Consider the following 27,924-nt stretch of genomic DNA (forward strand, 5'->3'; position numbering starts at 1 on the left):
CTTTGTTTAAACATTTGAATGTTTCTGTTTTTAAAAAAAAAAAAAAAAGTGCCTTGCTGTTTAAGAAATAATGGGCCATCACCTAGTGAGAGGAGCAGTGGCTAGGTCGTATGAAATGAAGTGCGTTAAGGCAATAAATGGATAGTGGCATTCTGGGGTCTTTTGGTTGGTTCTTAAGATGCTACCTGTTCACAGAATGAATCCCAAATGTTTCACTGCTTTCAAATATTTTTTCACTTTGTACATTAAGACAATTTCACGTTAGGCTCCAGAAAAAGAGAAAAGATTTTGGAAGTTGGTATATTAAATAGAGACCCCCTAGGCCTGAAAATGTGTTGCGATTTATTATCGCTTCTTTCTGCAGCAAAGGTAAACTGTTAACAGTTAGTCTTACGTTTTGAATGGCAACAGGGATGACGCTGGTTGGAGAAGAGGACCAGCTGAGGAAACCTCTAGCTGGAGGGATTCAAGTCGTCGTGAAGAATGGGACAGGGGTGGTCGTGACATGCGAGATCGCCGTGCTGATGACAGAGATCTACCCCCCAGAAGAGGACCACCACTTAGATCTGACCGCGAAGAACGTAAGTTTATCGTTCCTAAAGGCTCGCGTTTTATTACAGGTCCTTCACGTTACTCTGGCAGTGCTAGGACGTGGTAAAATGGGAGTAAGTTTTGTTTTCAGCCACTTAAGCTCTCTTTACATAAAAAGTAATGGAAAGAAGCTTTAGTGTATTGAGAACTTTTCTGTGAATCTTAAAGTTTCTTACTTCCTGCTCTTTGCTATCATAGTAGCAGTTCACATCTCAGTAGAAGGATAAGAAGGTTCTAAGTTTGCAGTTAGCAGAGTCGCGTTATGTTAGGGGTGAATTAAATTCTTGTAGTTTAACTATCAAGACAGATGTCCCAGAAAATGTTTCTGGCTCCTTTCTCAAAACTGAGGAAAATATTTGCAAATAAGGCCTTACGGGTTTCACACCATTAATGATATTTATTTTTGATGTATAACCTATTTTATTTATGTACATTAACCAGGTTTAATTATGTACGTTCATTTATACTTTGCTGCTGCCTGGAAAAAAAAAAGTAACAGCAAAGACGTTTAGCCTGAGATACCACATCCTCCAGTGCTGGACTTGTCCTGTTCAGAAGCTCGTTTGGTTTCCGCCCTGAGTGTTGGTGCTCCCCGGACGTGGGCACTGTCACGCAGCTGATCTCAGAGAGCAAACTGGAACACAACATGTCCTACAGGACTGCTAGCTGGTGGAAGGGCTGAGGGCTCTCAGGGTGGAGATACTTCTTTTAAAAAATATATCAGGAACTGTTTCGTTGTTTGACTGTCTGGTTTGGTATTGACAGCTTTGTTCACACATAGCTGGGTTAGAATTTTTAAACTCCTTTTGGTGGAAATGAAGAATTCTTCATGTAGTGAAGAACGCTGAAGGCCATCGTCAGTGGGGTTGTGTAATCCAGTGTCGTATCTACCTCTGATTTCAGTAGGCGGAACAGCAAGGTGCTGTCTTCTGAGACATCGAACACCTAAAGATTTCCACAACTGTTTTCAGTCAGGAATTTTCTGTTTGCAGGGTTCAGTCATTTCTAAGGAGATGCTTTTGTGCTTTTAATTCTGATAATATAAGGATGTATTTTTACATTATAAAACCATGTCCATCAATAGAACATTCTTATTGCAGTTAGCGTTTTAAAGATGACGCTTCAGTTGCTCACAGCAATCCTGAATCTGGAAAGAGGCTTGAGTAGTTCCTGGCTGTTACTTCACTATAAAATTAAGTTGTGCATTTGGCTGTCATCTTCATATTAGCTCTTGGCAAGATTGAGAATCAGTAAATCTGACTGTCAGTGCTAGGCTTGTTTGTTTAGACTCTTGCAGGCTGCTGGTTGAATGTGACAAAGGTTGTTTTATTGTCTCTTGTACTTGCAGCAAGCTCATGGCGGCGTGCTGATGATAGGAGAGAAGAACGTGGAGAAGAACGTGAAGCAGTTCGGCGATCAGCTCCTGCTCCTGCTGCTCCTCCAGCTGCTGCTCCCCCAGCAGCATCAAAAGATCGAGAAAGAGATGGGGAGAAGGAGAAGGGCTCCTGGAAAACAGAAAAGGAGCGTGAGCCTGTTCGTCGTACTAAAAATGAGACAGATGAAGAAGGGTGGACCACTGTACGACGTTAAGTGGATATCAAAACAGTTTAACCAATGTTTTAGCTTTGATTTGATTGAATCCACAGATTATATTTGTGCTTATAAACATTCTGAATTGGAATTCTTTAACAAATGTTTTGAGGTAACATGAAAGCATGAGCTTGAATTACTTACTCATATAGATTGATCATGCACAAAACTCACAGCAGAAGGTTGGAAATCGAATGCCAGTTTTTGAAATTTCAAATGATGCTTATTTCATGGATCATTTGTTGCTAAAATAAAAAGAAGCAAGCCCAACAGCTGTCTTGAGTACTGCTTCTATCTTGCACCAAAACAAGCTGACCTTTTTATTTTTAGTCTTTCTTAATTCGGCATGGGGTATTATCGTCACCGAACATGCATATAAAAACACCTCTGTTCACACAGTGCAATTGCTGAAAAAGCAGAGCTATTTGCCATAATTAGAAAAAAAACAAGGGGGGGATACAACCCCCCTCTTTTTACAATAGGGATCTTTGAGGGCAGGCAGTTTGAGAGTCACACTTTATTACCTAAATTCAGTATGTTTAAATTGGAATTAAATACAATAAACATTATGAGCATTAGCTACACTGGGATATTTTCTGTAGATTTACTTGAATACATTACATGACGCCACGTTGCAGTCATTGTTCCAGTACCGTATACTGCTGCAGTGTACAACCACAGAACTTAAAGCTTCTACGATTTAAGTGTTTTGGTAAGCATATTGCGATGTATTTTCTGTTGCCAATAGCACAACTGCTTTTCCATTACTGGATAACTCATGCCTTTCAAGGATTTATAAATATTGTCATATTTAAAATGTGTGGTTTTGGAGAAGTTGTTGAATTTTTCCCCAATTCTTTGTCTTCAGGGTAAATTCTTTCCCTTTTAAAAAAAAAAAGTGATTTGTAGTAATGGCTGTGTTGACTTCAATTTTGGGATGCAGATCAACAGTTACTATCTGGTCATACTGAGGCCGGCACAGAACTTGCTGCTGTGTGTTTCTTCGATGATAAATAAACAACTTATGGAATTAGCTTCTACAGTGTCTTGACTTTTTAGTAACTTCCCATGCTGTATTATAATGCCAAACAGCAGTTTTTTTTTGTATGCATATCTACTTTTGTACTGTCCGAAGGAGAAAGTGAGGAGCCCTGGGCTAGTTTCTTCCTGAGTTAAACCTTGTTTAATTGTAGTATGTGTGAACAAAAGTTATGTTTTTCTTCTTGTCCTTTTCTGAGCTTTCCAGCTCCTATTCACTGCTCAGGATAAATTTGCTCTCATACTCATCTAATGTGAGGGCCAGCTGTTTGTGCCACTGCAGCCTGTCACTTCAGGGCTTTGCTGACTGCCAGGATTCTCTCAGAGCCATGAGATTTTCTAAACAATATTTTTTGTGTGTGCCTCATGCAGTTCGTGGGTCCCAGGGCTGCTGTTGAGCTACCTGTTGCTGTACTTGTGTCAAGAATCACAGAATGACAACTGTTCAAAGGGACACCAGGAGGGCTCGAGGCCATCCTCTTGCTGTGAAGTCAGCCTGCATTACAAGAGCCATGTTCACCCAGGCCAGTCCTGAAAAGCTCCCAGGATAGAGGATGGAGACTGCACGACCTTTCAGGGCAACCTGTTCTAATGCCTGTCAGAAAGCTTTTTTTTTCTTTCTGTCCAGCTTCTACCTGATGCCTTTCATCTTCCTGCCCCTGCACTGCAGTGAAAAGCCTGATTTTATAACTTCCTTGTAGGTATGGTGGTTTTTCTGTTCTTTCCCTTCCCAAAACTTTCAAACATCCCTTTTCCCCAAACATTCCCTTCTCCAGGCTGGCCAAGCCCCCTTCCCACAGCTCCAGCCCCTGCTGGCCTTGTTGCCCTTTGCTGTAGTTGCTCTGGTTTGGCTGCATCTCCCTTACATGTGCACACAAGCTGGATGCAGCGATCAGGCTGAGGTGTGCTGAGTAGAGGGGCACAGCTCTCAGCCTGCCAGAGGAGCCCAAACCTGGAACACCCTAACTCAGGTACCGGAGCATCAGGTGGGAGCGATTAAAACCTTGCTAAGCCAGCCCAGATAACATCTGTTGCTCTTCCCCTCGTCCACAAAACCAGATGTTTTACTGCAGAAAGCAGCCAAGTTGGGCATCAGGTGAAGTCCATGCTGCCTGCTCCCAGTCACTTCCTCCTTCACACAGCCAAAAAAGCAGCTCTGAGATAACTTCTTCCGGGAGTTTTCCAAAGAACTGAAGCCCTGTCATCTGGCCGACAGCATCTCAGATGGTCCCTTTGGCCTTTTTTGAACATGGATGCAACATTTATCTCCAGTCATCAGGGAGTTATAAAGAGTGGTTCCATCTCCAGTTGTATATTTGTAATTGTATCCCAACAGCCAGAATTAGTTATGTAGTTAACGGTCATTGCACCAGAAAAAACTCTTCCAGGATCTGTTCTTAACTTACTTGAGCATGTAAGAATTTTAGGTGTGTGTTGGCAAGACCGGGCAGCTCAAGAGCAGATCTGCAAGATGAGCTACGCAGACATGCCCGTGTATTTGTTTTACTGCTTGATCATTTCAGAACACCAACTACTGTGGCAAAAGTTTGCCATGACCAGACCAGCTCTAACCAAAAGGCTGTGCACGTTTACCGCTCCTGCTCTTAGCAAGTCAACGCATTTAGTTGCGGCAGGATGGAGATTGTGCAAGCCCTTCTGTTTCTTGCTAATCCAGAAGTCCCTTGCTGCAAGGTAAGCTAAGCTTTGTTAGTTTTCCACCGCTGGCCCACCCAGAGGACAACGCACTGGTTTTTCTGCCTGTGCATTTGCAGATTTAGCACACTGCTCTTCAGGTGTATTAGACAATTATTTTTCCCCTCATAACTGTTAGCAGACTACCTCCAATCTGTATTTATCTATATATTTGGTGGGCCAAGCTGGCATGCCTAAGGGAAGTAAAGAAATTATAGCCATCAGAGCTCTGGTCAGCAGCAAGCCAGAGCCACCCTGCCCACACAGGGCTTTCACTAAAGCTGTGCGCGCTCACCTGACTGCAGCTGCACCGAACCATCCACACACCTGAAGGCAGCACTGCCTTACAACAAGCCTGCTTTTTGCCCAGGCTCATAGCAGCTGAGGGCGATTACAGGCTGCCTGGTACTCTGTGCTTTCACCAGAGTATCACCATGGAAAAGGTTCCATCACTTACAGGATTTGGAGTATTTCCCTGGAACAAAGCGATTCTCTGAGGATAAGAATTTGGGTTAAGCCAGCAGCCATAACTCTGATGTGCAGATGCCTGCAGGGTGACAGTAGCATCGGGATTTTCTTAGATCTCTTCTGTGGAGCATAAAGTAGCTTCCAACCCAGGCTGCTTTTAGATTAAGCTGTATGCTGTTCCTAGGATTTAAGTTACTAACCTAAATTGTTTCCAGTAATTTAAGGAATCAAAACTATACATAAGCAGTATCTTCCGTAATTAAGAGTGACAACAAAGAGGCATGTTTCTGCTCACTCTGTGTTGCGAAGTGTGCTGGGGCACAGGAAATAGCTCCAGAAATTTATTTTAAAAAAAACAACTCCTGAGAAGTTCAATCTTTCTAAGACACAGGCTCGTAAAGCTTTAAAGGGCAACTCAGCCTGAAGAGCAGGCTCCGGCTGGATGACCACGTAACTTTGGAACCTTGCTGTCAGCTTTTTGCCCAGCCTGAGTGCTGTTACCTCCCCTCCGGAGCACGCTGCCTTTCCCCTCCCACCCCAGCTGGTCTTTCCAAGCGACTGCTCTGCTGCCTTACCTGCCAGGGCCTGGATCCCATGCCCAGCACCAGGAGGCCTGCCACAGGCAGCTCCCGGCCTTTCCACAGCGGGCCCGCCCGCGCCGGGGAGCACGAGGAGACTCGGAGTCGTAGGCAGCAGAAGCCGCTGACACAAGAGCGGCTTTCTTCTGACACAGGCAGAGGGAAGGAGCAGGCGCTGCACGAGGCCAGCGCCGCCATCCGAGGCTGGGTGACGTTCTGGTGGCTTGGCAAACTCCCAGGCATTGCGATAGGACAGTCGCTACGGGGTAGCTTACCCTATAGGCCAGGGAAGGCACGCAGAGTGTTGCTGACCTCCCACAGAGCCCCCTCAGAAAACACCTGAGAGCGCTTTTCTTAGGTCTTTCTTGCTTTTATGTCCGTAAACAGTCAACTGGATTAAAACGCATATACTCATCTTCAAAATTTCCACAAGAAGCTAACAAAAATACAAAACAGAATTCTTCCCATAGCATTACACTTGAGCTCAATTCCAATCTGTGGTGGATACAGATTAAACATATGTGGAACAGACATCACAAAATCAAACATACCTAAATTCTACCAGCTTACAAGAGCCTGTAGTGCAAGCCCCCCGAATGAGAGACGGTGCGCAGCTGAGACCTCGCACAATGGGAAGGCAGCTGCCATACCGCGAGCTGTCGCCACAGTGAAGTGTTATTTCATGCAAGTCCCTTTGCAGCTGATAATTAAACCTCCTGCTATCTTTGGAGCCGTCCGACGAAGATTTTTGAGAGACCACTTCCATAGCAAACCCTTCCCTCCCTCCTCACAGTTGCAGCTGCGCGAGTAACGCCTCTCGGGCCCCCTCCCAGCCCCTCCTGCACGCTCCGACTCCACTCCCGACCATCCTCTCCCCAGCACGCATTCTCCCACCCTGCTGGGCAGCTTTTCAAGAGGAATTCACCCAAATGACAGTTGCCTCTCACTCTCCAAGCTCCCCTTTCTGCTAGGACCCATCGCCTTTCTCAGCTTCCAGGTGACTCCCTAGGTACAGCCAACTACAGCAGAGCCCCTCGTGTCCAGAGGACCCCCAAGCGAACTACAAGCCCGCTGCTGCTCCTCCTCCTGCCTCTGCCTCGCACTAAAAGCAGGTCCCGATCTCCTGAGGGCTGGAAGCGACACGGCCCTGTAGCAGCGCTCAGCACCAAGAACTCACGTCTTACCTTTTGTATACTCTAGCTAAAGGGTATTTGTTAACCACATGGGTAGATCCCTCCCACTTTGCAATGAGTTAAAGCCACATTCCCTCTCATCTTAAAAAACGTAAGACCCTCCCCTTCTACAGCTCTGCCACAGCGCTCAGCTTTGTCCAGGTCCCTTCGAGAGCCGCTGCCATCCTGTCACGAACACCAGCCGCAGCAGAGCCCGTTTCCTGCCATGCCTACTGCCTCCCTCCGCTACAGAGGGCTCACTTCGTGCCTCTGCCCACAGTCGTCACCTTTCCAAGCAAGCACTTTGCTGCCTCCTCCTCCCAGACCCTCGCTAAAGCTGCACGCTGGGCACGGGGACCCGAGGCCGGAGCTGCCCACGGTCACGGGTGGCCGCGGGGCACTGCCCCCGGCAGGGCGCTGGGATGGAGGGGAGGAGGTGCTGCCCGCCGCACCTGTAACCGAGCACGGGTTCGATCGCAACTTCCCTCCCGGCTTTAGGATGGGTGAAGGAAAACAGCTCAGCTACTTAAAGACCCGACAAGCTGGGGGCTGGACCCTGATGAAGCCCAGCGCTGCCGATGGGCACCCTGCAGGAGCAGCAACCGGGCGCAGGGGGGCAAGGAGGGTGCTGGCGGCCGCTTCCCCACCCGGGGCGATGCGGGCAGCAGGAGAGGGAACCCCACAGCGGGCAGAGGAGCCGGGCCGCCCCCCTCCCCAGCCTCCCCCTCCTCACACCTGGCAGGGCACGCTGCTTTCTCCCCGACCACCCGCAGCCCTCCGTCGCGGCTCCCACGGAGCCGAAGCGGGGCGCCCACGCCGCGCTGGAGCCGCCCGCCGCCCCGCAGCCTAGCGGCCCTTCCTGCCCAGCGCCGCCCGGGCGTGCCGCAGCTGCTTGGCCGCCTGCATTTTGGACAGCGGGCAGTACTTGATGGTGTGGGCATTGTCCCCGCTGGCCCCGCACAGGGGGCAGGTGTAGCGCCGCAGCACCGGGCACAGGACGCGGCCGTCGGGTCCCTTGAGGATGTGCGTGGTGTAGAGGGCCACCGCCTCCTTGTTGTTCCTGCAGAAGACGCACACCTGCAGCTCGGGCTTCAGCAGCCGCCCGGCGGCCCGCGGGTGTGCCGGCAGCCGCCCCGCCGCCACCACCACGCCGCCCCAGGCGCGGGGCGAGCCGGCCCGGGCCCCCTCCGCCCCGGGGCACTCCAGCAGCACCGCGGCGGGGCCGCCGCGGCCCGGGAAGGGGCTGAGGTCGGCGAAGCGCTCCTCCAGCAGCCCCTCGCCGTGGTGGTGGTGGCCGCACAGCTCCAGGTCGTGCAGGTCCAGCGCGCCCTCGAAGTACGGCCCCGCCGCCTCCTCTTCCTCCTCCTCTTCCTCCTCCTCCTCCTCGGCCGGCGCCGCCACCACCACGGCGGGGGGCTCGGCAGCGAAGCCCTTGCCGGGCCGCACGGCCTTAGTGATGAGCGTGGCCAGCCCCAGGTAGTCGTTCCACGAGTTGAACACGTTCCCGCAGGCGCTGTGGCTCCGGCCGCCGTAGCGGGAACCCGGCAGGCGCTCCACGGCCGGGAGGTGCCGGTGCTGCTCCAGCGCGCCGCCGGGAAACGCCTCCATGTGGCACGGGGAGGGCGCCGCCGAGGCCGCCTCCCGCCCGCCCCCGCGGCCCCTGCCCCGCCGCAGCTCCGCGCCCGCCGCCGCCGCCTCCTCCTCTGGGAGCGCGCGGCCGCGCGACGCCTCTTAAATAGGGGCGGCGGGGGCGCGAGGGGGGCGCGCGCCGCTCTCCCATTGGCCGCCGGGCAGAGCCCCCTCCCGCTCATTGGCTGAGGGGGCGGCGGGGCGGGGGGCGTCTGAGGGGAGGGGGGGGCGCAGGTGGCGCGGCACGTGCGCGCGGAGGGGCGGGGGCGGCGGGGCCGCGCGTGGCAGGGGTCGGACCCCCCCCCCGGTGGGGGTGGGCGTGTTGTTACGGGCCCAAAGCTGCTGCTGGCACCCGAAAAAACGCTGTTAGTGCCCCAAAACTACTGCTAGTACCCCCAAAGCTGTTATCTGTACCGTAAACCTACTGTTAGTACCCAAAAACTACTGTTGGTACCCAAGAAACTATTATTAGTACCCAAAAACTACTGTTGGTACCCCAAAAACTACTGTTGGTACCCAAACAATTAATGTTAGTACCCCAAAAACCACTGTTAGTACATAAACAATTACTATTAGTACCCAAAAGCTATTGTTAATGTCCAGAAACTATTGTTAGTACCCAAAAAACTACTGTTAGTACAGAAAAAAGAATTGTTAGCACCCAAACAATTACTGTTAGTACCCAAAGAGCTATTCTTGGTATCCAAAAAATACTATTAGAACTCAGAAAGCTACTGTTAGTACCCAAAAAGCATTTGTTAGTACCCAAGTGCCGTTAGTTCCCAAAATGAACTGCTAGTACCCAAAAAACTATTGTTAGTACCCTAAAAGCTACTGCTAGTACACCAAAACTACTGCTAGTACCCCAAAACTACTATTCGTATCACAATAGGAATTGTTAGTACCCGCAAAACTACTGTTAGTACCCCAGAAGGAATTGTTAGTGCCCCCAGAATTACTGTTAGTACCCAAAAACCCACTGCGAGTTCCCTAAAACCTGACAAATTTTTGGGATGGGCTCAGGAGAGGCCTGAGCACGCCCCCTGTGTGTGAAGCCGGGTTCAGGCCCAAAACCGCAGGGCTGAGGCCTCGTGCCCAGAGAGCCCAAAGCGTCCCAGACTTGTGCTTCCCCACGGGGTGGAGGGGGTAAAGGCACGCCTGCAATTAAAATCGTGGTTAATTTCCAGCCGTGGTGAGGTGAGAGCACCGCTTGGGCACGGGGCCTTCACCCATCGCAGCGAGAGAGCCGCCACGTGTCAGGGGGCCGCGGCCTGCTCCTTGGCGTCCTTCGAAGGTGGCTTGGGTTTGCCCGGGCTTTTCTTTACAACCCCCGCGGACACTAAGGCGGTGTCTGTTTGACGTGGGAGATGTCCACAAGCCGCCCCAGGAGGCTGGGGAGTTCCCAAAAATGCCTTTTAAAAGTGGGCCTCAGTGCCGCTCTCGGGTGTTTTTCTCCTCCCCGCCGCAGTACCGAGGAGCGGCTCGTTTCTGACAGCACCACAAACACACCGGTGTCTGCGGGCAGAGGGAAGAGGTGCCCCGCGCTGCTTGGGCTCCCAGGCTGGCGTTCAGTGATCCTTTCTAAAGCTTTTGGCTTAACAGATGATGCTTTTGTTTGGAAAGCCGAAGTTTATAGTACAGAGCTATCCTGTTCGGAAGATTGAAAGCAGCTGGTGGGACTAACGCGAGCGAGCTAGGTTTTAATGAGATACAAACACGAGTCATGAAAGCAAAGCTTCAGCCCCGGGGCCTCGGAGGCTCCAGCAGTGGTGTGAGAGCACCCCCAGGCTGAACGCCCTGGGCATTCAGGGAGAGGGGTGCAGGGCTGGTGCTGGAGGGGCTGGGGGGATCGGGGGGGCACCAGGGCTTGCCCTCGTGTGGGGTTTCAGGGAGAAATGCGATGAATCCGCTCCAGCCCTTTTTACTGGCAAAGCCCGACGGGTTAGGGAAGTAAAAGCCAACCCTGAAAGACAGCTTGGGCTCTGGGACTCTTGCTCTGAAGACGTGCTCGTGCTTTTGCCGTGCGGAAACGTTTGCAAACCCTCCTCCCGACCTGTGCTGCACCCGGCGTGCCAGCCCTGCACAAGCGGGCACCTGGCGGGTTCTGGAGCAGGGTGCCAAACGTCTCCGTGGGGCAGACCACAGCCCTGCTTTGGAGGCACGAATGATGACATCCGTCATCTCCATACATTTTGGAGTTGCATGACAGTCCTCAGGCAACTGCAGCAAATGTTTACACAGGCAAACGGAGCTGGTGGGGGGTGTCATGTATTTTTAGCTGACTTTTAATTTGATTCAGCCATCGAAAACCCAGAGCAACGCACAGCGCGGCGGTAGCCAGCTCTCTAAGAAATGCTGCTCCACCTCTTTGCAAGCAACTGGAAAGAGCCAAGGGAAAATAATAAGGTGCTTCCAAGAATACATCATTGCCTGATGAAGGGACACCAGCAATTGGAAAAGAAATTAAAGAATCACGCTTTCATTTGTATTGTTATCTCTGTAGGAATGTCAAATGCGTGAAGGAGAAGCCCAAATTTAGGGTGCCTGCGCAGTAGATACGTGCAGCGTGATACTGCCTTTAGTTGTGCCATCACGTACTCTTTTCTCACGGTATTGCTGCCATATATTTTGAGCTATTATTTTCCTGGGTGTTCATGGGGGTAAAGCCAGAGGAGGCAGCTGTAGGCCCCCAGTGCAGCAGAACTAGGCAGTGGCTCCCAGGTCTCAGTGCTCACCGAACCCCCCCAGCTCTGCAGCTGTGTCTGTTCTGGGCTCACGTGGGGAGCTGGGCTGCAAGAGCTGCATCTGTCATCTCAGGCCAGCCCCGTGAACACGCAAGAATGAACAGTCCTGAACAACCACGGACTGACAAGTGCCACCAGCTGAAGGACCTGGAGGAGAACCCCGAAGATCTGGCTCGTCGCCTGGGGACCGGACCAGCTGGGAGCTGAGCAGGGTGGCGAACCCGAGCGGTACGCGATCTCGTAAGCAATGTGCACACCACAGCAGAAAATTACACAGGCAACTGAAATACGGCTCTGACTGACTGATTTTGGAGCACTTGGCTTTCCAGCAAAATGGCATCCTTTTCCCTGCTTCAAGCAGATCCTTCTACAGCAGCTTCTGCATCCTGCACGGCTGAACCTGAACCGTCAGCAGACGGCTGTGGTCGCAGCAGCAGGCGTGCAGGGCTCACACTTCTCACCCTTTCCTCAGTAATTCTTCAATACATAAAAATGGGCTTTTGGATGAGCTGTGGAGGAGTTGAGCAGCAGGAAGAGAGCTGAGGTTTCTGTCATTTTGGGTCCCTGAGGCTCTGCAGAAGCTGGTTCTTCCTGGTGCTCCCAGCTCTTAGACCCAACAGCAAATAAGAGGAGAACAAACTTGCCCATGTTTTGGGGGCTGCCAGTGCAGAGTGGGGAGAAACTGATTTTCCTCTCCCCACAGAGTTTGCCAGCTGAGGCTGAATTTGTTTTCAAGGGGCAAAATGTTTTCTGGACACAGACCGTTTTATATCTTCAAACTGAAAGCACGGCTGAAAATGTTGGAAACATTTGCTCTTTGCAAAAACATCAATCCATTGCACGGCTGTTTTTACAATCAAAAATGTATCCACTTGGATTATAGTGGTTGATAAACAGTAGAAGCTATCAGCTCTTCTGTTCTCTCTTTCAAATACGTTGAATTTAAAGAATGTAAAAGTCCCAGACCATAGCCATGGTTTTGACTTGTCCTTTCAAACTGCTGCAGAACACAAACACAGGCCAAGAATCAAATGTTTATCAGCAGGAGCATATTTTTCCTGAGGATACAGTAACTCACATTCATGTCTCACGGAGAAGAATGTCAAAGTAGCATGGAAAATTATGTATCCTGTTTATTAGAAAATCAAACGGTTTTATGAAAACTGAAAGGTCTTTTTTTTTTTTTTTTTTCTTCTTGAGCAATTTCTGCATTTTACAAATACATCGGGGCAGTGTAACAAATGCTGTAAGCATTCAGGTTTCTAAAGGCAGAGCGAGGTTTCCCTCTTACAGCAAATCAAATTCACTTCTGTAAAGATCCTGCAAACTTGAAATAGCACGGCAAACTTGCTCGTTTTACAGTTTTATAGTGAATTGAATTGAACTCTACATTATTGGACTTTACTGTTGGGTATTTCTGCTAGATGTATTAGATCACTGAAAGATAGAGCGGCATTACTTCATTACGTGCTGTAACTGTGGCTCCGTTCATCGCTGTCTCCAGGGTGAGGGCTCCATTTCTTGTCTCCGGCGGGGAGGCGCTCAGACTGCTGCATGCACCGAGGTCTGTCGTGCTCAGAGCAGCTGCGTGTCGGTGGTGCCTGCTGCTGGAGCCTCTTGGAGAGCTGTGGTGGTGTTTTGGAGGTGTCACGCGTCTAAACCTGGGGTGTCGCCTGGCCTTGCCTGCACACAGCGCTGCTTCATGCGTTCCTGTAACTCTGGGCAGCGACAAACGTGGGCAAACACGCAATGTGTGCTTACCGCCAAAGGCCTTGCGACAGCGCTTGCGGTTTTTCTCAAAGCTGGTGGAATCTGCAGAGTTTTTGAGCAGAAGAGCAGAAACGTTACGATGGCTTGCCATGCAGAGTGAGATCCTGTTCAGTCGATATCACTGATGAAACCCCCACTTACTTGAAGAGGGAGGCCACGAGTTTCCACGCTGCCTCCACCACGTGCACGCCTGCGCTTTTTTGTGTCTTGTGCAAGGTCATGGAGATCTGAGGCCAGACCAATGAGGACAGGAAACAGCAGAGGCTTTCAGTTTTGGAAAAGTCTTTAAATTCATTGAGAAGAGTATTTCAAATAAAATTTTGGCTAGACACTCTACATTCCTTTGTGTATTCCTGCTCTCCAAAAATCACTGCTCCAAGATATACTTGATAGGGCTTGACACTTGCACGAGGATTTATTGCTCTGAGTTTCTGAATTGGTTCTGAACCTGAATTAGCAAATGGTAGCGCATATTTCTAATAGTGACAAGGATTCCAGCAGAATTCCTGAGGTCTGCCTGGCTGATTAAATGCAGCGAAGACTCCTGCTAAGCTCCTAGCCAGAGCCAGCCATAGCCAGGGCTTTAGGATCACCGCACATTCAGTTCTGAAGCCTTTTTTATTGTGTGAAATGTTACCAAGCAGAAGACGTATATACTAGCTGTTCCATATAAGTGTCATATGCACACATAATACAGTCGATAAATTCCTGATATATTAATTTCACATGGTGAGGATAATAGGATTTCTTCTGACAACTTGATTAAATTTGTAAGAAAAGTCCTAGTGAAAAAAAGTTATTGCATTTTTGTCAGGCTGATAAGTATGATTTAACTGCAAGAGAAAAACAACCAAAAAATGAGGCTTGCACTTGGAAGCTCACGCTCTTGTCTTCTGTTTTGTTATTTTGCAAAAGGAGTAAACAGAGAGTTTCCCATCGTTTTGTTTGCCTGGTGGTGCTTGTTTACTTAATCTGAGATTGAAGTTGTCTTTATCGTGAAGAGCAGTGATGGGCAAGAAAATAGTGAAATGACTAAAGAATGCTGAAGTTGAGAAAATTTTTAGTCAGTCTAAATGTTTTATAATTCTGATATCTGTGGGGTATTTTTGTCTTCTCAGGATTCACAGTAAACTTCAAGGTCTAAGATTTTGGGGAAAGGAGGCCTTCAGCAAAGGCTCAGCAGCCTGAGATTTTCAGCAGACACGGCAGGGGCGCATCCCTTGCCTCATGGTGCCTGAACAGCCAGCCAAAGCATCATGCACGGGAGCTGTCATCCACGTCTCACCGCTCTCCTTGACCCAGCTGCAGGGCTGAGTCGTCTTCTGCTGGCCCACGTGCAGGCCCCACTGCTCTCTGACACCACCGGTGCCTTTGCTGCAGGGGGAGAAGCTTCAGCAGGAAGGTCCTTCACTCCTTCAGGGTGCCCCAGCGATGCTTCAGGAGCCTTGCTGTCAGAAAAGCGAGGTGCCTGGCGAGGCCGGGTGCTCCTGCACACACAGCTCTGTGCACAGCCGTGGGTCAGGGGACTGCAGTTTGCAATTAGGCATTTCACATCCCCCAGGAGCCTGCGCTGAGTTTCCAAACTGTTGTGCTCCTGTACTCTCGCAAATCTGGAGTCCGACCCTGAGAGCACAACATCGTTCGTGTTTTCAGCAAGAACTGTTTTGTTCAAGCCTTTGGGTGCTTTTGAGTTTTTTTTTTCTTCCTGAAGGGATAAACTACTAATTATACATGGAAATTGTACCTCAAAGATCCATCTTAATAATATGATTGTAGTAGCAAAGCAACTGGTATGATTATGTGCATCATTGCACTTTTCAGCCATTAACCAGCTTTTCTTGGTTAATGAAGTTAGTAAAACCTAGAATGTGCTGTGCTGGAATATATCCAGTGGAATCTCATTATCACCTACAAGCCTTTGTAATTGGGGTGATAATGTGTAAAATGTTATATTGCTGATAAACGAGACACGATTAAGGGAGGGCAAAGTTCTGCTCTCAGGCACACGTGACAGATCCTGGGGTGCTGGTGTGTGTCTGTGGCGTGCCTGCAGCCCCGCGTCCACCTCGGTGGTCGCGTTTCAAGGCAGATGAGGTGCACTTGGAGCAAGTCCAGCAGTGAGACTAATGAGAGCTGTGACCTCTCAGGAAAGGTGCAAAGGATTGGTGCTGCCGAGGCAGGAGGAGGCTGCAGCGAGGCATGATAATGGTCTTAAATGCCTTCAAAGAAGGGAATAATCTGTTCTCCATGATCCTGTTGGATAGGACACAGAGGAATGGGCTTTTGGCACAGTGAAGGCAGTTTACATTGGTTATTAGGGAAACACAGAAAGGGTAGTTAAGAACTGGTATAGATCGCTTGGACTGGGGTGCATCGAGGGAGCACCCACCATTTGCAGGAGCCAGGAGGAGGTGAGGGAGGGGGCTGGAAGTGAAGGTGAAGGCGGTGCTGGGATGGCGGTGGCCTGGGTGTGATTGCAGGGTGTGATTCAGGCAGTGGGCAACTGTCTATTTTCAGTTATGTTAACCTAGGACTGATCTCAACATTATACTCTCACTGGAAACACCAGTAGTCTTCAACCAAGTCATCCCTTTACCTTCTGTCTTCATAAACTAAACAGATTTTGCTGCTGGATCTGGGACTGTAGTGGCTGTTCTCCCATCCTTCATACTCCTTTCTGAACTCTCGAGCAGAAATGACACCAGGAATGCCAGGGGCAGGGGATGTCTGCTTTGTTTTGCTATGGTAGTATGCTCAAATATCGTGTATGACTGAGTAGGAACATAAAAATAGGTACAGACCAAAGGTTCATCTGGCTCGTAATCTTGTTTCTGACAGTAGCTTGTAGTAGGTGGATACTGAAGGGTGATATTTCCCTGCCTAGCCCCCTCCTTATCTTTTGCCAGCTTTTAAAAATAAAGGTGCAATCTGAAATTCCATGCGAAGCCTTTGGCATTTATATGTTTCTGCTGTCTAAATGGTGCCTTACGCCTGCAGCTTTCCAGCATTTGCATTGTGTGCTGCCCAAGGAGTTAAACTGCGAACCAGAAGATCTGTATCTCTGGTAAGGTTCTGGGAAGGGATATTTTTAACTCACAGCGGGGCCCCGAGGAGGCAGGGTGAGAGCTGCAGCCCTGTGCTCTGGGGAAGGGCCTCATCAGCAGGGTGAGGAGCCGGCTGAGGCTGCCCCACACCCCAAAAAGGCAGCGGGAGCAAACATGGGGCCCTGCCAGGTGCTGCCGGAGCTCGGGCTGTTAATACAGCATCCTTAACACTGGCTCTGCTTCTGTGATGTTCAAGTTGTGCTTGGCTGACCAGCTACTGCGATCCCCGCGCTGGCTGTACCGTCAGCGTTGCCCACGCCGAAGCCCTGCCTCCACCACGTGGAGCTGGGCGGCTCGATGTGGCTGCACCGAGGCTGATGTTGCTGGTCCCATGGCAGTGACTAACCCTCTCCCTCGGTTATCACTCCCTGCTATTGTGTCACCTGCAGCTTTGTTAGAGCATGGTTTCACGTCGTCTTCCAGTAAAGATGTCACAGCATTGAGCTCAGAACAGATCACCACGGAGCTTCTTGGAAGCTACAGAGTGAAGGTTCCTTCTTTATGTTTGTGTTTTGAGGTTTGTCAGCTGGTTTTGGGGTTACTTGGGGTGTGCCAGGTTAGTTTTGCACTGCTCTAGTTTCTCAGTCAGTGAAGTTTATTAGCTTCAGTGCCATGCAGCCCTTTGTTACACTGTGGTTAGTACACATGTCAATGCCCTTCATCATCTTGCAGTTAAAGGACACCGAGCTAGTTCAGTAGGGCGTACTTTCTGTAAACACATGCCAGAGTTTATGCACTGCTGTCTTACTGCAGCTGTTGGGCTGCTGGGAGGATGAGTGGGTGGGCGTTTTGGACCATTCCAGTAGCAGCCTAACTAAAATAAGATACCATTGCGTGTCACAGATTTTTTTAATTATTATTTTTAATAGAACTTCCATGGAAAATGCAAGATTTTCAAAGATAGAGTCAGTGCTAGTAGGATAAATGTATATGTTTAAGTTTCAAGCCAGTGCTGGCATCCCGATAGCCAAAGACATGCTTGCTAGTGGTGGGCAAGGCTGGTGGTGAGGAAACTTTTAACTGCTATCGAAGGAGGTGAGGAAAACCTTTGCTTTAAGGACCTGAGAGTAAAAGCAGAGCAAAGGGAGTCAGCAAGAAAGTAGAAGTAAAACGGAGAAAAACCACACAAATGTAAATGCAGATTTCCAGAATGTCCTTAGACCCTGATCCTTTCAAAGGACAAGTTCATGAAATTCTGATCCCGCTGAAATTAATGGGGAAACTCCTGCTAACTTTATCCTTATTTATCCATTTATTGCTATCATATCATTAAGGTAATTGAGACATGAAGAGCCATATTGACAAAGTATTTAACTTTTTTTTTTTTTTTGTCTTATTATATAGGTAAAAAGAGCAAAAGATCAAAATCGTATTCATAACTTCTCACTGCTAAAGAAGGGTAAGACCCGTGTGCTCTGGTCATGTGTTGTTTTTCTTGGTATAAGGAAAGGAGGGAGGGAAAAACCCAGGGTGGGGGCCCTCTCTTGGCATTTAACTGCATACTTTCTGTTGTTGTTGTTGTATTTTTTATATAAATATCTATTTGTTATTATTATTTTTTTCCAACAATTTGCCAGTTTTGGGCACATAAAATGTTGTTTGTAAGTGCAGGAAAGCAAAAATACTTGTCCACAGGTATGTTTAGTTGTGCGAAGATTCCTCTACCATGCAGATTTCCGGAGGGATCGCCTTTATTTTCTTGGCAGCTTTGTCTTGCTACCAAAGATTATAGCATTTGAGATTAATATGAATGCTCTTCCCATTAGGAAAATAAACAAAAACAAAATAAAAAAAGAGAGAGAGAGAGAGAGAGAGAAAATGTGAATAAACACCATTGTTTCCAAAACTAATAAACAACTTTCCTCTAAATTTAACACCCAAATGTTATAAAAATTGAAGCTGAATGCTACTGAAAGCCAATATTATTGAAATGATCTTGTACAAGGTTCTAAAATAACAATGAACAGCACAGAGATTTGGTTGGATTTTTCTTTAAGTTTACGATGCTCCTGAGAGCCAGGTACATATTACATGTGTGTTAGAACCTAACTGTATCCCTTTGAAAACAATACACTTGTAAGCTTTTACTGAAATTGAAGGGTTTCACACATGTGGTACTCATCAGCACTCGAACAACAGTTTTAAAACCTTATGGTTAGTTGAAAATGTTTCTTAGTGTTGTCTCAGTGACCATAGCTGTCAGAACGATAAAGCTGGAGTGTCTCAGCCTTCTTGAGATGAAGCAATTCAAAAGACACATTTTACCATTTTTATAGTGTTCAGAATTTGTGAAAATTTTTTACAGTGACACTATTTTTTTAGTGAGACTTGCCAAGTTGTAACCAGCTCTAGAGATGTGCTGTTCCTCACAAAAACATCACAACATACACTCACCATCGCGGAACCCAGATGGTTTTATTTAGATAGTTGCTTCGATCGTGGCTGACATTGTGGTGTGGAGGAATGGTAGCGAAATGGCAAGCCTGCAAGAGAGGGAATGGGAATGAAAGAGATTTCATTCATCTGCAAATGAAAAGAGAGGTGAAACCCGTTCTAGGACAGATTTGCTTCTTGTTACTGGAGTTTTATCACCTACCAGGAACCCTTCTTTTTGCCATTACCGGTGCGGATGGCTGACAAAGTAGCTGTGTTGTTGCTGCAGCTTTCAGCAATGTCACAAAGCATCATGACACCGGAATGCAAACATGTTCAATGTGCTTTCAAACATAATAATATACGAGGATCCAAGTTTCAATGCAATGAAACAAATAGGAATTTAGTGAATTCTTCTTAAATTCTATCCTGTGGCCAGGACTCTTGTGAATTCAGTTACAGAGTCTTTGACTTACATTCAGCCAGCTTTGCTAGCAAGACCCAAGGACAGCTACTAATTTTTAATATGTAGAGGATTTGTATAAAGTCCAGAATTGAACGATATAGTCTGTGCAGGATTGTGTAGGTGGTGGTGATTGTTTTCCTCTGCAGCTGAATCTTTGGACGTTTATTAAATGCTGCCTGAAATGTCATCTGAGGGCAGGCTTTGTACCTCGTGCTTGCTAGCAGTGGTGCCCTGCTGCAGATAGCTGCATCTACTTGAATGAGATTGTATGCTTCATAAAATATTCTTCATAGTGAGAGAAGATATTGTGTGCTGGATGTTTATGGGATGTTTAATACGGTTATTCTTATATTACTGACTTTTATGTCTTCGCAAAACAGCTACAATACCTTCTTGATGGGCTTCCGTTGTTTTCCTTCACGGCTTGCTGACACGCTAAGAAGAGATCAGACATGTTTTTATGTTATTGTAACAAAAAGAGTTCCATGGAAATGGCAGTGGGAGCTCTGGGGAAGACCCCGGGTGGCCGGAGGTCAGAAATTATCCCACAGATGAAGGAAGGGAGCGCAGGCGGGCCCCGCTCCTAGGCCCAGCGTCCCCCCACTGCCTGTTGGCAGCCATCTTGCGCAGACCTGTGTCAGGCCGTCTTTAGGCGAACATCCTGCAAACTGTGTGTGACGTTAAGTTACGGCAGCTGTAGGCCGTTCACACAGAGGCCGTCTGTGTGTGCCATGCATAGCTGGACGTGTGGCTGTGGCACAGTAGGAAAGCTGGCCCGGCCGCAGCCTCTGTCTTCGCTCCTTGTAGTGCCAAAAAGGGATGTCTTTCATCCGTCGGCTGAAGGCAGGGGTCCTGCCCCGGTGATGAAGGCGGGCAAATTACTTACAAGGACACTTGGGGGAAAAAAAAAAAAGCACTTGGCAGTGTTTTACCTACTGCTGTCTGCGGTGAGCCCCTTCACCAACGTGAGGGAAAGAGATAAAACCCAACAAACTCTTAACCACCCTGCAGCCACCGTCTCCTCCTCAGCCTGATTACTTTATTGGTTTTACTGATTTCTACTTAGTTATTTGCTTTCTCTTCTTGTTTATTTGTGACTTTCTCCCGGCAACAGTGGAGAGAAAATGTTATTTCATTGTTTCTTTCAGAGGCAAATCTGATAACGGCGACACAAACTGTCAGGAGAATTGGTGGGCCGGAGGAACACCTGACACTACTCATTTGGCTGAAGTGGAAGAGCTCGCAAGCTCCCTGGTGCTGTCAGGGACTGCAGAAATCCCTGTGGCCATGGGGGCTGTTTCTTCGGGAGGTACAGTATTTGTAAGTGCAACTGCAGCGCCCTGTGGCATATGTTTGTAAGCTGTGAAGAAAAATTGGAAAAAGACACTTGTGTCAGTATCCAAAGCGTCTCAGACCCTTCAGTACCTTTCCTCCTCATGCCTAAAGGGTCCAATAAAAGCAAACGTTTGCAAAAGGTCCAGTAGGAATGCTGCAGGAGGGAGGAATTAAAACCTGGTCTTGTCTGCCCGACCTGGGATGAGTCCCTGGAGCACATCCCTGGAGCACCAGGCATTTCCTACACAGAAATCGCTTGGGCTCCGGGTGGGCACAAAATGCTTATTGCCATCCAGCCCACACTGTGTCTGTAACAGCTGCTGTACTTGCTGGCTCTGCCTGCCTGATGTTTTCCAGGCAGGCTGCTGTGGGGCTGGATGGCAGAGTGCAGGGAAACAATGGAACTACATTTGCTGCAGGTGCTGCAGGGAGACCCAAAAGACCTTTGTGATCCAGCTATTACATGCAGGCTTTTAAAGCTGGCACAGCAGGGCTTTCTCCATTTTAGTCTTTACATTTCACAAGCATTACTGCGACATTCATCCCACTAATACCTGAACCCCCTGCATCCTCCTGTGAGAAAGGACATTTTCTATCTCCTTTTTATGGCAGTGCACTCCTAAGAAAGAAAATGGTTACAGAATTTGTCCACAGTCACCTACTAGGGCTGTGAAAGAGCCGAGAATAGGTTTGTTTCCCCATCTGGGCCTTAATAACACAAAAAATATCCTTCCACTATAGTGAAGCAAGTCACAGTGGGCAGCGGCTTTTGTGACTCCGTGCATTAGCGCTGCAGCTCACAGACCGCCCTCATTACACGGTCACATGCTGCAGACTGAATGCCAGGCCAACCTGCCAGCCTCTGCTTGCGGGCTGGAAAGGCAAATGTTGGCACTGAAGAACTCAGCTTTCATTAGGCACCGTCTGAAATTGGCTAATCTTTTTTGACTGAGCATAGAAGCAGCAACACTGTAAGCAGAGGGGTTTGGTGCTTGGGGTATGCCTGGGGATACAGCCACATCAGAGACTGTCCCAGCTCCACTGAAGCCAGCGGAAACCTCCCACTGGCTCTGCTTTTGGGAAACTATTTGAGCAAAGCCAAGAGAGAGCTGAAACTGCTGAGCACACAGCTACTGACAGCTGGTAAATAACAATCCAATTCGGAAACAGTAAACGAACAAATTACATTTAACCTTTGGTATCTTCAGGGAACTTTGCGGTCCCCAGGTAGCAGGAGTTCAGGTGTCAACTGCCAAAGCTGGGAGGTTATGGTAAGTGATGAGCTGGTCTTAAAAAATGTCTTCTCACGTTAGTAAATTCCTTTCAGTAGCAAGTGAGCCGTGTGTGTTTCCCCTCTCTGGTTCCCCAAGCACGTCTTCACGGTGTGGCTTGCTTTCTTCTGACTCCCTTTTCAAGACCAGCTGTGTGGACCTGCTTTTTCACTGCTTTGGGAACCATGGCCACTGTTGTGAGCGTGTATTTCTTCATGCCAGCAACTGTCTTTCCGCTTGGTTTATCAGCAGCACCTAGCTCCGTGGGGCCTCCTCCCTGCTCAGGAGCTGTCACCAGCTGAGTGACAAGCAGCGATAGCAATCTCTGCTCAGTATTTGCAAGGAGGCTGTCTCCTGTCAGCCCAGGAGCTCTCCACAGCCCTTATGTCCACCTGTGGTCACAGGATACACGACGGAGGGCCAGAATCATCTCGGTATCTCAAGTCTTCCATCATCCTCACAGCAGCAACAACTGAATGGTGCTCATTTACATCGGGTCATTTACAGTCAGGTTCAGGCCTCACTGCAATGAGGGATGTTTGTACAGAAGCTTCACTGCTTCCCAGCACGTTGTTAGAGATAATCTTGGTCACTCTGTGCTCTCTTGCAGCACCATGTCAGGACGTGTAGCTTGGGGTCCTACCTGTTTTTTGGTGTGCCCGGAGCGGGTGAGGGACGTGGGCAGAGGGGGCTGGGGTAGCACAGACGTGTGCAGTGCCATGGATGCAGGACCGATGTGTCACTAGGATACTAATTAACTTTGGGGTGCAGAGGAAAATAACTCAAGTGTGAAAGGAACACATCTTAAAATGAGCATTTTCCTAAATGGATTTTCTCCTCTGGTTCACTGTTCCACTGCAGGCTTTCAGCCTCCCCAGAGTAGCTCATTGTTCACTCTTTTTTTTTTCTCTATTAATAAACATGTACAAGCACTTAAATGGAATAATGTGCCTTGTGAAAAAATAAAAAAAAATAAAAAAGCAACACAACATCTTGATGTCCCAATGGGGAGAAAAAGCTGCATAGAGAAAAACAGTGCCATTCTGGCAGATTTTTGTTTACTGAAATAAATTGGTTGCTTACATTTAGCTCTTGGGGCTTTGCTGTGCGGGGCAAGGGAAATTTAACTGCTTCTCTTGTTTAAGGTACACACTGGCATTTTTCCTGATATCTTTCTTTTTTCTGTGTTTTTTTTTTTCCCCTCTCCCTTCAGTCCACCCATCATTATGTTTTATATCTGAGTCAAATCCAGTACTAATTTCCTGAGGTTTTGTTTGAACCGAGGTTATACCAGTATTTAGGAGGGGAGCTGGGTCAGGATCAGACCTGCAACATGCATCGTGAGCAGAGAAAGATAAAAATCATGTTGGAACAGATTGCAGTTTGGAATTGAAACAACAGGGAAAGTGACATTGTGAAAAATTATTATTTCTGAGGTGGATGTGACCTGTGGGTTCCCTCCCCTTTTCTCTTCTCCCACCTCCTTGGACATTACACGTTTGCCAGGATTTTTCCTTCATGCTGGAAGAAATCTCACAGCAGCTCTGAAATTCCCTTACCCTGGGGAGTCGTTACAGGAGGTTTTCACCTGGGCAGACAGCAGGTCTCAGAGGAATCATCTCAGAGCTCCAGGGTGGAGGTCATATTTCCTACTAATACTGGATTATGGTAATGATGCTGCTTTCGAGGATTTTTTTCCGGTTAAACTCTGCTCTGCTTCCAGGTGTGTGCCCGTGTCTGTCTGTGGGTGGCGGGCAGAGGCACAGCCCCTTCCCGAGCACCAGGCGGAGGCACTGAGGTCCCCGCTGCCTCACCAAGCTGCTCCCATGGGTGCTGCAGGACAGAGGGCACACATGGCTTCTCTTCTGTCCCTGGAGGCTCCACGCTGTCCTCCACCCCACAGCCCTCATTGCTGTGGGTCTCCCATGCCAAGGAAGGTCGCCCCCTCCTTTTCCTTCCCATCGGCAGCTTTTCTGCCTGTCTTGCCCCGTTTCCTCCTGCTGCCTTCCCATGGAAGTACTCAGGAGGCTTTGGCCATCAGGGTGAGCAGGCTCATCCTCTGCCCTGGGCTCTCCTTGCAAGGGGGGAAGCAAAGGGTGTTTAGACAAGCCCAGCACATTAACCAGCCATGCTGCCCCACATAGCAGGAACGAAAGTGGGACAGTCAGCTCACTGCTAATTTTACACAGGCCCAGGGGGATTTTTTTCTTTTTTTTCTTTTTTTTTTTCCTTTTTTTTTTTTTCCAGGTAGGGTGTTATCATTAGTTTCTGTCCTAAAGGGCCTAAAATTAGTGCATGTGAGAAGCAAGCCACTACTGGAGGCTTCATCCCAGCCAGCCCAGGCCTGGGGAGAGCTGGTCTCCAGTGCTGCCTCTCTGCACCCTCTGCCACAGGCGCATTTGGGCGCCCTCCAGGCAGGGAGCAGGGGACCCGTCGGCAGTTCCCAGCTCTTCCAGGGCTCCTGGTTCACCCGCTGCGATGCTCCATCTGCTGGGTGAGCCGCAGGGAAGCCCCAGTGTGCCCAGTGCCCTGTGCACCCAGCGCTGGGATTCGGGACCTGTCCCCCCTCAAGGAACATTACCACCAATACCTGTGCCTTCAAGGGTCCATCCTGCAAGCGGCTGAGCACATGAGGCCAAGCAACGCAGACTTTAGTCAATGGGCTCGTTCACACGCTTAAACACTTCGTTAAGTGGTTTGCTTAATTAGGCCAGACCACGCCGTTCCTCGTGGGATCGAGCGCAAAGCGAGGCGCGCTGGATGAGATCTAATATTTTGAAGCGAAAAGCTAAAAATGAAACAGCCCCCAGTTCGGCAAATAATTAAGCACATGGGTAATTACTGATTTCACTCCATTCACCACTTGTGTTGATTTCAGGAGGGCCACGTGATGCCGCGAGCTGCTCGGGTGTGTAAGCGTATGCAAGGTCGGGCCCCCGGGTTGGAAGAGCGCGGAGGCTGGGGAGCCAGATATTTGTACTGCATCCAGCACATGGGGTCTGCGGGCCTGTCACGCGTCCCTGGGTGGTTCAGTAAGAATAATAATGCCATATTTAAGTACTACTGACTTTTAACGATGCTAGGCGCTAGCCTTCCCAATGGCCTGGGCTTTCTGCGTCAAGCGGCGAGCTATCACGAGCCTCATCATTAACGGGGCAAAGGAAAGAGCTTGCAATATCTGGACAAGAAAACCTGTAGCCTCATGTCCACCTGAGCTATTCTTTTCCTAAATGTCAACATTAAAATGCTGTCTGTGATACTGTAGCCCCTAATCCAGAAGGAACAAAGAGAAAACGGAGCTGCAGCAGGTTTTGTCTCAACAAGTTGGAGAGAAACACTTTTGCTGCTATTCTTTTGTCTGTTTGCTTTTCCCTGGGTATGTTTTGTTTTGTTCTGATTTTTTTTTTTCCCTTTTAAAAACAGACACAGCCCTTATCTGCTAGGAAAGGCTTAATTCTCGATATCTTTTTGTTCCCCCCGCAGATGATTTGACAGTGATGTTTACAGAACCCGCGATTTAGAAAAAACAAAAAGGGAGCAGAGAATGGAAAGGCAATGAAGTGAGCTCACCCAGGAGAGCCTCCTGCCATTGCACGAAGCAGCTGTTAATGATGCCTTTGATAATGTGCCATGCTGACGGGGCCGGTACATGATTTCTTTTCTGTACCCAGACGGCAGTGGTTTTAAGCTGATTGTGCGTGCCCTCGGGGGGGTTACGATACCATGTTTTCAAACACAGCCACCACGAAGCACCTTGTGTCACAAACAAGGCTCATTAGCATAGCTCAGCAATTAAAACCCAGCTCGGTCTGCTGTCCTGAGATAAAGAACTCCCAATTTACGGCCCGGTTGACTTTCGCTGGAGATGAATTGGCTGACAGCTTGGGCTGGTGACGTTTGGTCTCACGAGTACAGCTGTTCGCAAGGGTGATCTCTCAGAATGTGACTTTTCCACAGCCTAACCCAGGGTATTAGCACTCACTAATTACAGGGAAAAGCCAGGGGCGATGCTTTCCTGAGAGTGGGAACATGGCAGGCCCCAAACAGCTGGGTAGTGCGAGTGCTTCTCTGCCTCTGAAAACAACAGCCCTGCTGGAGGAGAGCTCCCCATCTGGCAAGCCCTTCTAATTCGGATAATAAATGCAAATGGTTTTTATCTTATTTATTTTTGACTACTCTTTAATGGAGTTTAGAAGGGACTGGGTGCATGCAGCAAGACGTGTGAGCCTTGTCTTCGGAACAAATGTGTGTTGTAGCATTTGATTAGTGATATTGTGTTACAGGAGCTGTTCCCATCTTAGTCTGTTTTCAATTTCGTGTATGTTGTTTTTAGGAAAGAAATTTTTTTGTGTTTACTTCTCAGCCCAGGGACTTTTTGATGTTTGATTTTGGTTCTTTTGGGTTGAGCTTATGTAGGATTTTTTTTTTCCTGATTAAGCACTGTTCATCTTTGTACAATATTATGTTTGCTACTTATGAAGACAACGAATAAAACGAATTGATTCCTACAGCAACTTTGACGTAGGGATTCTTCATGTAAGAGAGATGATCGAATGTGCTCTCCAGGATCCATCAGAAGGAAACAAGGAGGCAGAGTCAGTGGTGAAGCAGTGGGAAATCCATCGGTCCAGGAGCTCAGGCAGGAAAAGTCCCAGCACCTGCCAGAGATTGGGTCCTCAGGTGGGAATTCGGGTTGCAGAGACGTGCTCCCAGGGCTCCCCTGTTTAGAGAAATGCCGTAGCAAATCTGAACTGAAGGCTTACCATCAGCATCTACAGCCACACATCTATGGGGGCTGCTTACATCCATTGTGGTCAAAAGTGCAAGAGAATTGCACCTTATAGATGTTTAGGGTTTGATCTGCCAGTAATAAAGACAGTGGGATTGCCACAGGGGTGGACTAGGTGACGGTGTGGGTGTTTGGGTACAAGTGAGCTTGGGAGTATGTCCCACAGCTTGTCCCAGGAGACTGTGGTTGGGATTTGGGGCTTCTAGAATCTTTACAAGACATTTATTGACAAGGGAACAAAGATCAAGGATCCAGGAGTAAAAGGCTGAAAATCTGGCAGGTCGGCAGAGCAGGAAGCCATCGGATGCTGAGTGTACGTGCACCAACTGCAGGGGGGTCGTGCTGTTTGCAGGGGAGAGGGCCAAAAAGGGGTCTCCAGCTGACTGCTGTCCATCTCAGAAAATAAACTCTTTTTTCTTTTTTTTTTCCTTTTTTTTCCTTTTTTTTTTTTTTAATTTAATTTTTTTTTTCTGTGATTGTCTGCAGAAGCCTTTTCATTTCTTATTAAAAAAGACTTTTCATTGAGCTTGTGGATCTCCATAGAGCTAATTTAAGCCCATTAACAATAGACTTGCTTTACTTAATTACCCTTTGCAGAATCATCCTAAGATTCCCAGGTGTCCTTGGGCCACAGGTTGAAGACTATCTGTACGTTGAAGGATAAGGTGCCTAAAGGTGGCGGTCAGGAATATGGAGCACGATTTCTGAATTAAGGAGGACCTCCTGTTGTTTTCGTTGTTGTTGTTGTGACGTAATCCCTCTCATTTACCCCGACTTGTAACTCTTTAGGGAAAAAGATCACTGTGGTTTGCCCACCCAGGAACAGGGAAGTCTTGGTGAAAGGAGGGAGAAAAAAGATGGGAAATAAGAGGAGATGCTGGTCTCTTTTTTTTTTTTTTTTTTTTTTTTTGTGATTCTGGTGCTGGCAGCTTGGCCAAGTCTTAGGATTATTAAACCATTTGTGTGATTAGCAGTGACTGTTTCTTACAGCTTCCTAGTGACTTATTTGTGCCATTTAGGGGGAGGTATACAGTGACGTTCGAACTATTTTTGGTAAATCTGTGAGAAAGAAGTAGAGTCACAATGCTAAGCGTGCACACAGGTCTACAGAGAGCCCAGACTTCCTGAAGGATCTCTCAGTGCGGAAATTCGTGATGTGTGCTTGCTGTGCTACCAGCGTGGGCTCAGGGACACCACGCCACGTGCAGGAGGCGAGATCAGTTGCACTGTGCCTTCTGGAGCCGTGAGGGGTGGGCTGAGGCCAGGCAGGGTCAGGATCAGACCCACCTAACCCTAAACCCCAGCAACCAAACG

The 27,924-nt window shown here is 48.4% G+C and overlaps 2 protein-coding genes and 2 long non-coding RNA genes across 4 annotated transcripts in view; 2 read left to right on the forward strand and 2 right to left on the reverse strand.

Moving 5' to 3' along the window:
- EIF3A (eukaryotic translation initiation factor 3 subunit A) overlaps window positions 1-3,216 on the forward strand; it is a 33,045-nt gene extending 29,829 nt beyond the window's left edge. Inside the window, exons 21-22 of the mRNA XM_048059391.2 lie at window positions 412-581; window positions 1,940-3,216. Coding sequence (XP_047915348.2) covers window positions 412-581; window positions 1,940-2,181 — 412 coding nt within the window. The 3' untranslated portion in view covers window positions 2,182-3,216. The remainder of the gene's footprint in view (window positions 1-411; window positions 582-1,939) is intronic.
- Window positions 38-8,828, reverse strand: NANOS1 (nanos C2HC-type zinc finger 1). The gene is made up of 2 exons (XM_048059705.2): window positions 5,955-8,828; window positions 38-2,096 (listed from the first exon to the last, which is right to left on the reverse strand). Exon 1 carries the CDS (start codon window positions 8,735-8,737, stop codon window positions 7,976-7,978), a length of 762 nt encoding a protein of 253 aa, XP_047915662.2. The 5' UTR covers window positions 8,738-8,828; the 3' UTR covers window positions 38-2,096; window positions 5,955-7,975.
- A 7,798-nt stretch (window positions 8,829-16,626) lies between these two features.
- LOC136791214 (uncharacterized) lies at window positions 16,627-27,006 on the forward strand. The gene is made up of 3 exons (XR_010832706.1): window positions 16,627-17,775; window positions 20,364-21,821; window positions 25,305-27,006. It is a non-coding gene; the product is annotated as an uncharacterized lncRNA (long non-coding RNA).
- LOC106045209 (uncharacterized) lies at window positions 17,747-20,237 on the reverse strand. Its single transcript, XR_001212655.3, has 3 exons — window positions 19,605-20,237; window positions 18,771-18,859; window positions 17,747-18,131 (listed from the first exon to the last, which is right to left on the reverse strand). It is a non-coding gene; the product is annotated as an uncharacterized lncRNA (long non-coding RNA).
- Window positions 27,007-27,924: the final 918 nt, after the last annotated feature.

Source organism: Anser cygnoides, chromosome 7 (genome assembly GCF_040182565.1).
Source record: "Anser cygnoides isolate HZ-2024a breed goose chromosome 7, Taihu_goose_T2T_genome, whole genome shotgun sequence".
NCBI lineage: Eukaryota > Metazoa > Chordata > Aves > Anseriformes > Anatidae > Anser > Anser cygnoides.